General features: G+C 46.6%; 1 protein-coding gene across 2 annotated transcripts; it reads left to right on the top strand.

Moving 5' to 3' along the window:
- The first annotated feature begins 350 nt into the window (after positions 1-350).
- Positions 351-13006, top strand: dnajc5ga (DnaJ (Hsp40) homolog, subfamily C, member 5 gamma a). 2 transcript variants are annotated; one of them, XM_070987469.1, is made up of 7 exons: positions 351-521; positions 7851-7978; positions 8325-8538; positions 8630-8786; positions 9821-10005; positions 10629-10668; positions 10790-13006. In XM_070987469.1, exons 2-5 carry the CDS (start codon positions 7860-7862, stop codon positions 10000-10002), a joined length of 672 nt encoding a protein of 223 aa, XP_070843570.1. In that variant the 5' UTR covers positions 351-521; positions 7851-7859; the 3' UTR covers positions 10003-10005; positions 10629-10668; positions 10790-13006. The 2 variants fall into 2 exon arrangements, with proteins under 2 accessions (XP_070843570.1, XP_070843571.1); XM_070987470.1 differs by lacking the exon at positions 9821-10005 and having other exon boundaries at positions 10790-11512.
- Positions 13007-13466: the final 460 nt, after the last annotated feature.

The raw sequence follows: 13466 nt of genomic DNA, 5'->3' as shown, positions 1-13466 counted from the left end.
GTTATTGTCCTACATCCTATTGACATAAAGTGAGGAATTGTTTTCATTCTTTGTTTACTTTAACATACACAGGCTAATTTTCTCCTGAAAGTACTGAAAGACATACGTTTTGGTGAATAATTAACTTAAAACTGTTACTGAAAGTGCTATTTTATTTCTCTTTATTCTTCAGCTGCTGCATATCAGCTCTGTGGTGAGTAATTTGTGGTATAAAAAAAATCATCTGGTTTGAATATTAGCTTAAGCGCTTAAAAGGTGGATTTTGGACCAAACCTTGAAAGCAACATCCCCTCCTCCTTCATTTCCTGGAAGGAGGAATCAGCCAATCACCGCGCAGGTCCTCCAGTGGCAGGCAGTTATACGCGAAGAAGCGACCCGGCGGCCGCAGCAGGCGGGCAGGCTTTTAGTTCTCTGTACCGGGCTAATATGAGCCCTTAAATTGAGAGTTAAGACATTAAACCGGATGCCTCTATGATCCACCAAACCTTACAGCGAGATATACAGTGTTCAGTTTGCACAAGGTAAGACATTTCCGCAGTACCACACCAGCTAGCATGATGTTAGCTAACCGTGCATAGCTGTCACGGTGACGTACGCCGAACTCCATTCAAAAAACTGTCAGTTTAACGTTGACTCGCTTGACAACAAAGGTACTACAGCTTTATTACCTTGAGACTGTAGAATTATTCAAAACATGTTATGAAACGTTAAGATGCGTTTTGATATCGGACAGTTGATAAAATACCGTATAAGGCGCAGTTTCATAAGTTTAACCGTACAAAATTGGAGGGCGGTGGCAGCAAACGGTTGTAGATGACTGCTTGGACGGATCTGCACTTCTGTGGGAATATAAGAGCATGCATGTGTTTGGTTTGCGATGAATCGTAGCGTATGCACGGAAAACGTTGAGCAGAATTTTAAAATTTGCACGTTGCACCTGCAAGTTATCATACATTAAATTGATAGATTTTCAAATGCAGTTTGGTTTATCTTTGTATTCACGCTTCAGCGGTATCGGGGCTACTACTGGCTAGCAGGTAGTTCAATAAAACGGGCCAGTGACATTTTTATACATGTATTCCTGAAGTCTTGACTTGGATGAAACAAATTTAGTCGTCAGGTGTCACCTGTATGGTCTGGCAGTTAGGTTAGCTGACGGCTAGGTGACGTTACCTGTTTACCGTTATCCGTTTCTGTGGATAATTACAGTAAGAAACCCGGAGAGAAACAACTTGACAGAACGAGACGAAACACGAGTCGTTCAGTGAAACTGTGAAATGATTGTTTATGAATAAACTAAAAATCATGTAAAATAGAAAGTATTTCTCCATGTGAAGGGAGATTAGCAAAGGATTAGGGCTCCACAAGGACAAACAGACGACTATCACGCGGCATTCCTTCCTCCGTCATACCGGACCGTTATTCCCAAAACCAGCCGGTTTTTATCCCAGACCGACGTGTCTGTTTGACCAGAACACCGTTATATCACCCGTCTGTTAACCTCTGTGAGTATTTAACACGGAGGCACGCGCTGCAGCCTAAAACTTGAGAGCATCTGTAGTTTGTGTACGTTCACGCCTGATTTAATGACCTAATTATGCAAATGGAGTTTTTTGCCCTGAATCAGGTCTCCCAGGACGCGCCTTCCTCTCTGAGCTGCCTCCTCTTCTGCCTGTCACATCAGGTTGCTTATAAATGGGACTGTTAACCTGCTCTAAGTCAGACTTCTGCAAACTCCAGCGCCTGACATGAACTTGCCTCACGCACAGATTGCACTGTATTAATCTAATACACAGTTTATGATGCGCCCACACAGTCAGCGGCTTCACGTTTTATTTCTAAGTGGCGTTTCTCACTTTTTACTTACCGTAAGCAAACGCAGCATTGCAGGTAGAGCCTTGGTCAGAGTCTGCTGGAGACACATCCTGAGGGTGAAGTCTGCCTCCACCAAACTGTGTTATCCATACCTGCACGTAAAAATGCAAATGTCACTTCTTACAAGCAGCAAAGAATTAGGGCGATAAACTGACCTCAGACATATGTTTTGCATTGCTGTGCTGCAGTTAATCCTTAATTATTGGCTGATACAAAGTGCACACTGACATATCTACAGTAATTTACTGGCTTAGTTCGGTCTTGTAAATTTGTCTCGTCTCACCCAGCTGTTCACGCCTTTGTAAGAAACCTTAAAGGGGGGCTGCACCCACTGAAACCTGTGTATTTTACAGTCATTTATGTCGCCTTGTAGGAACTTTGGGCTGCTTGGCCTCGGCTGCTGTGATTGCACAGTTAACATGTCGCCCACCTCAGAAAAGCGTCTTTATTTTTAACAATAAAGGAGAGAGAGCTATTTTAAGATGAACGGTCTATCTTCAGTCGTCACTGAGAGACTTTTCGTGGGAGTTGTTGCTCTTTGTCTTGGCATGATTTTTCTAATTTGTGGATTTATGACAAGCACCTCTGCCTCCAGCAATAAAAATGCCCCGTTGAACCGGCACAAAAAAGGACTTTGATGTCTTCAGAGTTTAATGTTCTGTTATAATAATAGCCTTTTGAAAGTGATGATTCAAGTGTCTAAAAATGGACCTGAACAGTAGATTAAGTGGTTTTGTGTGCAGATTTGTTGATATCTATGGCTCTTTGTGATTCTGATAAACTGGCTGAACATCTCAGAAGACGGTTTGGTCGCAGTCGTTCAGTGTGAGACAAATATCTGTCTGAACGTGTTTGAGTCAGTGCTGCTGACAGTCTGTTTGTGAATAATCTTCCTCGTCGCTTCTGCTGTTTTTCTGTTTTTTGAGATGTTTCCCTTTGTCACATTTGCTTTTGCAGTGACTGAGCAAGCTTGATGTTTAAGTGACATATTTTTATATATCAAACTACAGAACAACTAAATAATGATTAATTCAGATTGTGTAAAACACCAGTTTCTGTTTTTCTGCTACAAGCCTCTCTCTGTTTTTTATTAACCACTAGCACGGTCTGAAGATTTCAATCTAACCTTAAACACATGCAGCAGACACTCTGATAGCCTCATTTCCTGCTTTTGTCTGTCAGCTGACGGCCCTTCAGCTCAAAGCATGCTGCATAGTGGCTAAACTTAGATTAATATCTGCACTTCATAAAACTTGGAGTATAAAAGGGTCCCAGTCAGCTGTTTGGAGAGGAAGACAAAGGACTCAGTGTGTCTCCGTCTCTAGTTTTAGTGGCTGTGCTGGGGCTGCTGTTGTGTTACGGTTCATTTTCATACCCTCAGCCTCGTTAGCGTGATAAATGAGAGCCGTTTGCATGCGTGCAGGCAGGGCTGGTTTTATAGTCTGCACCACAGCAACTGCAGTTAGTTAATTAACCTAATAGCCCGGCTGATGCTCGATCGATGCTCCAGTGTGAGCTGCAGGGTGGCACTTTGATCGGTGGTCTTGAGGGTTTTTGTAGAAAGAAAGCGTGTTCAGGCCTCTTCATGGACCTGCTCCTCCTGCCAGGCTGCCGGTGGCTTGTGCAGCATGTTTGGAGAGTTTGGAGTATTTACATCAGCCTTCTTGGCTTCAGCGGGCGCGCCATCTGGGCCTGCAGCGTCTCCATCGTTCACAGAAATAAAGGTCTTTGTGGCGACATCTTTGCAGGGTTTATTCTGATCAACATCCTCAGCAGGTTTTCGTTTCGTCACGCGCACTTCATGCAAGACTTTGGTGCTGTTGACGTCCCGAACACGCAGATGCTGATTGAAATGATGCTGTCACAGCTTCTGCTGAGGCTGAAACGTGCAATATGTGCAATAAGTGAAGGAAAAGCAGCTAATTGTCACTCCTGAGGAGCCGGAAGCACGTCTCCAGCGTTTTTGAGTTAACTGGTCATCAAAATCAAGCCGATGCATGAATAATTTCTGAATGGAAACTCTTCTCACATAGTCTGTCAACTAACTTTATGCCCCAATTATGGCAAAGTGATGAGCATGTTCTGCTGTGTAATCTGTAATAATCCCCCAGCTGGCAGAAGATATTGAGCCTCTTCACCTCCCTATTTATTCTCAACTTTTTTTTATTGTATGCAGCCCAATATCACTGCATGTTTGCCAGTGCAGCAGCGTCAGGCCTCATGTGAATGTACTCAATGTGAGTTGATTCAGCACGATATGAAACTGTCACGATACAGTGATTCTGCAATACTTCATACACTCAGTCATCTACGATGCATTGCGGCGTCTGAAGGAAAAATAACACTAAACAGGCAAAAATTTCCAGGGGAATCTGTTAAGAGCGGCTGCATGTTTTAATAATAATGCTGACATTTGGTGTCGATCAGGATATGCTCCTGTATTGATATTTTGTCCATCCCCTACAGTTGATATTGACATTTGAAGCCATTTTGCCAAACCGGTTATCCAAAAAAAGTGAGCTGCACGCCATCTTTTCTCATTCCAAACGCATGTCAGCGGCGTAAAGCTTACGGCCTGTTTTCACAACAGGAGGCTCTCGACTAATCGGATGACAGATAACAGAAGCAAAGCTGGTTTCTCTTTCACTGAAGCAGCACGAGAAGTTGATTCTGGGCCTTTTCTCATTAAAAACGAAACATACGATCTGGATTAATCTGCCTCTATATTCTCATATATCTGTATCCTCACTCTGGTGGTCGGCTTGTTTCTGTCTTGGCGTCAGCTAACTCAACTATTCCCACCTCTGTGAGAAGCATGAAAGGAGGGTTTCACCCATTCAGACCTGTGTATTTGTCATTACATGTACACACATACATCATACTGGATAACCTGTCTTGTAATGATACCGTATGTAGTATCTACAGAGTATTTCTGAGTATCCAGAAGCTCTTTCGTAGGAACGTCGAGCTGCACGTCGTCCACCTTTTGAGAGATATTAAGCAAGCGTGACGTTGACTGCACGCAGCAGTTTCCTCTGAAAGATGCCCTCAGGACGGCCATCTTTTTATAGCAAACTGTACAGAATCGGGATGTGAGCAGAGCGACGCGCTGCCTGTGGGTGGCTGCTCGGCCTGTCATCATCCAACGAGCCGTAACTCGCCTCAGAAGTTAATAAAGTTCAGTGTTTTACAGGGAAATCTGACGAACGAGATGTACCGCTGTTCCATCACAGCGTGTCTGGATCAGTCTGTACCATCTTTGTTTTGTCCTTCGTGTACCCCCAGATGAGTCCTCAGGTCAAGTCTTCAGCACGAGCTGTAGGTCTGCAGAAGCAGCACCAGAGAGGACGCCGTGGATCCACCGGCTCTTCTCTCTGAGTTTACCGACAGCAGACGTCTGTCCGACGGTCAGCTCAGATGACAGAGGCATGTTCGACCGTTAGCCGGCGTCGCTGTGTGACTTTAATAACTGCAGCGTTTTTAATCTCACGCAAATCTGCTGACTTTGCAATAACAGAACAAATCCAAGCAAATTACCTGCCATATGCCAGAAAATAAGGCTGCTGTGTTACTATTGCTTCACTTTCACAGATTTTCTCCCTCGTGGAGGCGGCGGGTCAGCCTGCTTTAAGGCCGCTGTGCACAACGCTAGCAGCCTCTCTAACTCCCTGTGTGTGCGCGCTCCTTCCCATGATGCATCAGGCACAGAAATCAAGATCTGTGGACACTTTCAGCAGAGTTTGTGGTGGTGGTGTGTGTGTGTGTGTGTGTGTGTGTGTGTGTGTGTGGTGGTGGTGGTGGTGGTGGTGGTGGTGGTGGTGGTGGTGGTGGTGGTGGTGGTGGTGTGTGTGTGTGTGTGTGTGTGTGTGTGTGTGTGTGTGTGTGTGTGTGTGTGTGTGTGTGTGTGTGTGTGTGTGTGTGTGTGTGTGTGTGTGTGTGTGTGTGTGTGTTGGCCTGTCTAGCCAGACTCTGACCAGGACATTGGCCCTCTCTGACATGGACTCGAGCGAGTAATCTGTGAGATCAGCAAACTGTAATCTTCTTTAGTCAACGACCCGCACAGCATTATTTGTATGGCTGAGTAAGAGTGTGTGTGTGTGTGTGTGTGTGTGTGTGTGTGTGTGTGTGTGTGTGTGTGTGTGTGTGTGTGTGTGTGTGTGCGCAGTAGTTCAATAGAAATCCCTCTGTATATTGTAATTGCGCAGCACCAATTCCAGGCCATGAAACAATGGTGATTATGGGGGTAAATAAAGGTGCAGTGTGCAGGATTTAAGCAGATCTGTCAGCAGACGTGGAAAACAATATTCATAGTTATGTTTAAATAAGACTCGTTGTGTTTTTGTTCCCGGGTTCTTCTGGTCCTCTTTCATGAGGTCCAGGCGAGGGGTGTTCAGTTGATTGCAGTCTGCAGGGTCAATCCCACACAGTCGTCCTTTTTGGTTTTATTTCTCCCACAAATCCGGTGGGAGGTCGGTGTGATGCACTTAACTCCTTGGAAGCATGAACTCTTCTTCTTCGCTCGCAGCTCAGGGGTGAACACAAAAGATGGAGACTGTTTGATTTCTGCTTTAAAAAGCTGAGAGCTGACGTCTGATTTCACTGTAAGCAGACCAGCTGAGATCTGCCTCTTATTCTACCTGCTGACAGACTGAAAGCATGTTGTCTTCTCACGTCTGTCCCCCGGCGTCTCTCTCCTCGTCCCTCTCCAGCTGTTTAAGCCTTCGCTAATTAAAGTCGGTGCAGCTGCATCATGTGTGTGGGACCATCCGCCGAATGACTAATTGATTAACTGTTTAACTGAAATACTTGCAGCTTTCCTCTCGTTTGGATCACAGATACGTTTAATGGACTTGTTTTGACATTTAAAAGAGTAAATTATTAATAAATCAATGGGAAAAATCTTGAGCATCATGAGCAGATGAATCAATGCAATAGATATAGATATAGATTGATCTGCTCAGTCAATGCTGCTCTGGTTATCATTAAAAAACTGAATCAAAGTGTGAGAAGCAGCAGCAACATAATGAAGTGCAATAATAAATGAAATATTTTGTCTCTCAGCTGTGAGTTAACGTCCCTGACGCTGCACGCAGAGATGATTTTATCTGTAATAAAGACTTCTGGACGGAGGACGCCGCTCTCTTCTCAGGAAGGAGAATCTCTTGCTGATGAAATCTTCTGCTGATGCTGTTCACTCTGCACTGTAAGCTCAGAGAAGCCCCCCCTTCACAAATCCAGAGTGACTGGTTTATATGGGAATTAACGTGGTAATCCTGCTCTTTGTTAACAGGGGGAGGAAGAGGAGGAAGTCCTCCTCATGTCCTGTAGAGACGTCTCTGGGTCTTTGCTTCTTATCTGGGTTCTTCATCATAATTTAAAAGCATCTCAAAGAACCAGCAACTCGTTTCATTTACTGCCTTATTCGTGTTTAACATTTGCTAATGTCCATTATTTCCATATTTAACTGCGCATTTGTATATTTTCTACTGTGCAATAGTACAAAACACTGCATTTTATGATCCATATCTTATTCAATAACCCTGTCTGAGTAGCTTGTTGTGTTTGTATTGACAGATTTGCTCTGTTTTAGTGCTTTATTTCCAGTTTGCTGCTGCAGAAGCAAAGTTTGCATATTGTTTCACTTCCACCAGGTGTTGCTTGATGTCTTTGGTCTTTGGAGCACTTTGGAGCTTAAAGCCTGAGCTCTTATGCATCGTTCAGCCCTGCAGCGCTGTGTACATTTCTGAAGCCCGTCACGCCTGCTGACTGGAGCTGCTGAGCAGTTACACGCCAGTCTGGCTGCTCCTTTGGTAAACAGCGGCGCTGGGAAGTTGAAGCAGGACGTTTCAGGCTGGCGGGTGAACTGTGCTGAGAGGCTGCAGCTCTGGATCTCTGAGCCCTCAGCAGCAGTTCATAACATCAAACTCATCATCTCAGGATATCTTCTGACTCTGTTTATCTTCTCTTCGCGACAGAGGTGAGCCATGGCTGAACCGAACTCCTCCCGTCCCCAAAGGAAGATGTCCACCGCTGGGGAGAGCGTGTACAAGGTGCTAGGCCTGGAGAAAGGAGCGTCACCTGAGGACATCAAGAAGGCGTACAGGTGAGCAGTCTGAACGTCCAGTGATGGGAGTTATTAGTCCGATGAAGCCGTCTCAGCTGTCACTTCAGAAAGGATTAGACTCTCCGGAGCAGCCACGCCAGCCGTGTTGGAGTTATTGCTTTAGGTATTGCCTTAATCCTTCGCTTTAATTTGTGTAATCCTGCTGCTGATTGTGTTGGCAAATTCCCCTCATAAGTGGTGAGATGACTGGAGCTCTTCGGAGACGTTCCTCCACCGTCGTGTTGCTAAAGAGCAGATTTCTGATGATTGTTTCGGTTATTGGTTGATCTGGTGACTTTCATCTAAATTCTGCATATCCGCTACGTGTGCTCTCGTCTCCTGTCAGGAAGCTAGCGTTGAAGTACCACCCGGACAAGAACCCGGACAACCCGGAGGCTGCGGAGAAGTTTAAGGAGATCAACAACGCCAACTCCATTTTAAATGACGAGACCAAGAGGAAGATCTACGACGAGTATGGCTCCATGGGCCTTTACGTGTCCGAACAGTTCGGAGAGGAGAGCGTCAAGTATTACTTCCTCATGTCCAAGTGGTGGTTTAAGGTTGGTGCCTGATTCTGAGGGCTTGTTTGAAGTTCTGTTTGCTGTCATTCGGCTGGACGCCGGTTAAAGGCTGCACCGTTTCTTCCTGCAGGGTCTGGTTCTGTGCTGCACACTGTTCACCTGCTGCTGCTGTTGCTGCTGCTGCTGTTTCTGCTGCGGCAAATGTAAACCACCAGACGACGACGAGAACTACCAGTACGTGGACCCTGAAGACCTGGAGGCCCAAATCAAAGCAGAGCAGGACGGAGGTGAGAGACGGTCCCACGTTTGGACGTTTCACAGTCATCTGTGTACGGTGAAGTAAGCAGAAGCTTTAGTGTGAAGAGAGAAAGGTTTATGTTTCAGTCCTGGAGATCCTCCATATTTCTACATCTCAAGTCAAGATTCCAGCTCTAATGGAGTCTGCAGTGATGGTTTCAGTGCCATCAGTCAGCTGTTGGTCTTATTCTTGTGTTTGTTACTGGAGCCGGCGCTGAAGGCCAGAAGCGTTTTGGACTCGTAGCAGGCTTCCTGCATCGGTCATGGCTTTTTGTGGTTGTTCTTCATGGAGGAGAAACATTAAAGTAACCTGTTTGTGCCTCAGCAGCTTCAGCAGAACAGCTTCCCGAGCCGACGGCTCGCTGTGCTTTTCACTGTTTAGCTTAACAACGTGAGACACGTCGCTGTAACTCAGCCGCCGTGGGAGCTAAAACGTCTGCTAACTTTTTATCTGAAGCTAGGTCATAATGCCCCCAAATTTTAAATTCTTCCACAGTCTCATCTTTTAATTTCTGGCGTTCTGCCTTTTGTTTGTGAGTCGACCTCAGCGAATGCACATCAAACATGGGCAGACAGCGATGTTGCTCTAATCTTTGACCAGTGAACGAGGCCATAAACATCAATGATGCAGTTTTATTACCTCCATACAGTACAAGTATCTACATGTTCTACAAATGTACAGGTCTGCATGTGTACGTGTTCGCTAATATTAGCAAACATTAGCCATCATAAGCTAACGGTCATACCAGTGGAGCGCAGACATGATGGCTGACTGCGGTCGCCTTCCCGTCCTCCAGACAGAAACATGCTTTATTCTGAAGTAGAAGAACAGTTTTTATCTGTGCCAGTTGCTCCACATGGTGTCGCGTTTCGTTGCTTATGAAACTTTTAACTAAAACTTGAAGTCTGTTAATGTGCAAACAGCGTCTGCAGTAAAAGAAGAAGAGCTTCCTGTGACCTCACCAGTGAATTTAACGTCTCTCTCACGCTGCAGGATTCGTGTTTTCATGCTCCAATCCAACAGGTTTCACAGTTATCATAGGCCAGCCCACATCTAATGTGGGTCCAGAAAGCCCAGAAGGCCAGAGTCAGCCCATCCCCCTGCCGATGCCGATGCCGATGCCAATGCCTCCAGCTGAGCCCCAGTCGCCGCCCAGTCCAGCAGCGGAAGAAAACCCCGGGGAGACCTTACCAGAGTCAAAGTGACTCGTAAGAGCCGCCTCGCCTCATTTCTGTGTCTCATCGTCCGTCCGTCCGTCCATCCGTTTGTCCTCATCCTTGTTGCTCGTCAGCCGCCTGCCTGGCTGCTCGTGGCTCATCGCTGCTGCTTCACTCATCCGTGACAAAGCGCCCGTGCTGTCCAGTGACCGCCGCCACACGTCTCCCGCCCCAGTCGCCGTCCTGTGCATGCATGTTGTCTCGTGCTGTCCATATGGCTGCTGTCAGTGTTACATTAAGCACGGTGCGCTTGAACATAAGCATGGCTGAATGAACGACTGCAGCTTCAGCCTTTTGTACCGTGCAGCTTGGACTCCATGTTGTGCTGATGACAGACTGGAAAACCTTTGCTTTCACCATGTGGAGACAGACGACTGAAGAAGGAAGCGTGTGGTGTCGCATCAGTGATCAGATCTTTGTTGTATTTGTCAGATGTGTCTTCAGAGCTCCTCACACTGCATGTCCACTAACATGTGACTTTATGATTGGATTTATTTCCTGTTGTTGCTCTGTGTCCTGCCGGAAAGCTGTGGATGCTGCATGAAAATAGCCATTCTGACCATCTGTGACTGTTTGTATCATGGTAACGTGAGCGTCTTTCTGTCCTCCCACAGGAAAGTGACAGCGTGGACGAGCCTCGACGAGCAGAAGCAGGTAGGAAAGAGACTGAGTGATGTTTAATTATTGTTATTATTGGATGGATAATTGTTATTTGTCCACATGCTTCAGGTAGAAGCTCCGTGTTTGTTTGACCTCCTCTCTCCTCCCTCTCCAGCCTTTCGAGCCCCTGTTACGATCCAGCCACATTTGACTGCTGCCAGCGACGCAGAGACCAACCAGCCCAAAGCCACCAGCCAGCCCAGACCCACGCCTCCACCCCGACCCCCCAGCCTGCCTGCTGTACCCACTGGACGACACCTGTGAGTGGGCACTTCGAGGCCCTTGGCCCCCTCCATGGAACTCAACTTATGGGGGAGAATTCATGCAAATTAATCTTCCAGCTGGACTCTGAAAACACTGAGACACCTCACTGAAAATAAAGGTCCCCTTCCTTCAGCCCTGGCCGGGCGAGCAGCTCCGTCATCCCACACGCCTGGACTTACTAACCTGTTCTCATCATACCATCACAACCAGTAAGGACGTGACACTGGGCAGGAAGATGGCGAACACTGGGTGATACGAGGGCCAACACAGCCTGGAGCGATGATGGTCATCTTTCATCTGCTGTCCAGAGCAGGACTGGAGTTATCTTTTCTATCCTCTCTCTGTCCCAAACCTCTCCGTCTCCCTCCATGTTGGACTCCGATGGTCACCGACGGGAGCTTTTCTTACATTTCTCCCCCTTTAACTTGTTCTGGAAAGAAGCCCAATGAGGGGTTTTGGTAAAAAATAGTCCAGTACGGAACTGGATGCCATCATCAGACGCCAGCAGCACGACACCCCCCCCCCCCCCCCCTTCAATCGGGACACTTCTACTTTCCACACAAAGACATAAATTAAATAAAATAAAATAAAATAAAATAAAAGATGTGAGGCAGCAGAAGTGCCAGATGATGTTTGATGTCTGAGCCAAAACCTGGAGCTGAAGATCCGGAGCGTGGATCAGGAGCAGAGTCCAGGCGTCCTGCCCCAACGTGCATGCGTTGTTTTTGTTTTTTCAGATGCATGCCCCCCCCCACACTGTACAGCACTGAAATACAGTACACACCCCAGACCACAAAACATGACAGAACTGCCTGTACAGACTCTGGTTACACACACACACACACACACACACACACCAGCCCCTCTGTCATTGTGCGCCCTCTGCTAGAAGAAACATCCTGCGCGTAACCTGTTGACTAAATGGACAAAGACAGACGCCATACAAGGACAAAACACTGAAGTGTAAACAGGGAAATGATAGTTCAGTTATGTTTTGTTGGCTCTGCATCGTTTCGATCCCTCTCGCGTTGCAGTCAGACCAAAGGCTCAGCTCCATGTAGCCTGCCGGCCCGCGACGCTCCGGTCCAAGCCGGCGTCTCCTGACATGCAGTTTGCTCTGGAAGCCGGCGTTCAGCTCGTCAGCGCTTTGTATAAAATGCATCTGGGTCTATGCACCTCGTGAAGCGGGTCTGTGTCTTGTTTCTTTAAGCTGTTCAGGTTGTGAATCTGTAATCGTACCTCTAAACCTCCAGAACTACAGAAACCGCCATCGTCACAGCTGCTTGATAAGCTCAAGTCCAGGCTGCACGGCCGGTCTGCTGGTGACGTTTTCAGTTTGCCCTGAAGCCACATGATGCTATGCTAATTAATTTATGTCTGTTTGATTTGAAGGAGCACTGAGCAAACAGTCAGCCCTCTTTACTGCAACTTTCTGGCACTCTCATTTCATCTGGAGGACTGATCCGTTAAGTCCTGCGTCCTTTCTCCATGAATCTGCTGACACGATGGTGACAGCGACGCGCTTTGGCGAAACAGCTCTCGATGCCTCGTGCGTTCATGTGTTCTGCGGCTGTTGGCGAGTGCACGACCACAGCTGGAAAAGAGGCTCCGTTCACTCGTTTGCTGGTCGGGTCATTCGTTCTTGCTTTTCCCCGTGCAGTCCTTTAGTGAACCTGGATCAGCGTGGTTGTTTTAGCGTCATTGTTCTGAAGGTCGCTGTCTCTCATTCGACGTCTGTCATTTGGATCTCAGTTTGTTGCACAGGAGCAGTCGTCAGTTGTCTTCATGGTCGACGTCAAGGTTGCAGCTAACGGTTACTTTCTGGATTCATCCCTTCGTCTTCATGCCAGAAAACACTGAAACATGGCCGCCACAGTTTCCCAGAGCCCAGGGCGATGTCTTCAGATGTCCAACAAACAGACCAGAACGCGAAGACATTTAGTTTTCTGTCCTGAAGCAGCAAATGTTCACTGAGAAACTGGAACTCGAGAATGTTCTGCGTTTTTGCTTAACATACTCAAATGATTAATCAATTAACTTGATCCATTAATTGACTGATTGTTGTTAACTGTTACACCGGGACACTAGAGGTCCCTTTACGAGTTACTGCCACAGGTCACGACAGCTGATCAGGGTTTGAACTGACTCCTGTGGTGACTGATGTGTGAATAAGGCTGCATTCAGAGGCTGCATTCACAGCTGCGTTCACAGCTGTTTTCCCCTCAGTTTGAATTAAACTTCATGAGTTCAGAGGAATAAACTGTTGCCAACAGTCGGTACCACGTGAACCGTTGCGTAATGTTTACTGGAGTGGGCACATGCTGTAATAGCAAAGCTAAGTGCGACTTTCCTCCAACGTTTTCATGTTTAGTTACTTTCATCACAGGTGCTTTGACAGGTTCAACGCACTTTACCTCTGGAACATGATTATTGATCTTATGAGCATTTGTGCCACTTTAACATCGTCTCACCTCGTTATCAGCATTTCTGATTTGTTGAAACGCACCAGAAATCTACAAACTGAGTCC

Source organism: Chaetodon trifascialis, chromosome 19, assembly GCF_039877785.1.
Source record: "Chaetodon trifascialis isolate fChaTrf1 chromosome 19, fChaTrf1.hap1, whole genome shotgun sequence".
Taxonomy (NCBI): Eukaryota; Metazoa; Chordata; class Actinopteri; order Chaetodontiformes; family Chaetodontidae; genus Chaetodon; species Chaetodon trifascialis.
This window is presented reverse-complemented; position numbering and strand designations above follow the sequence as displayed.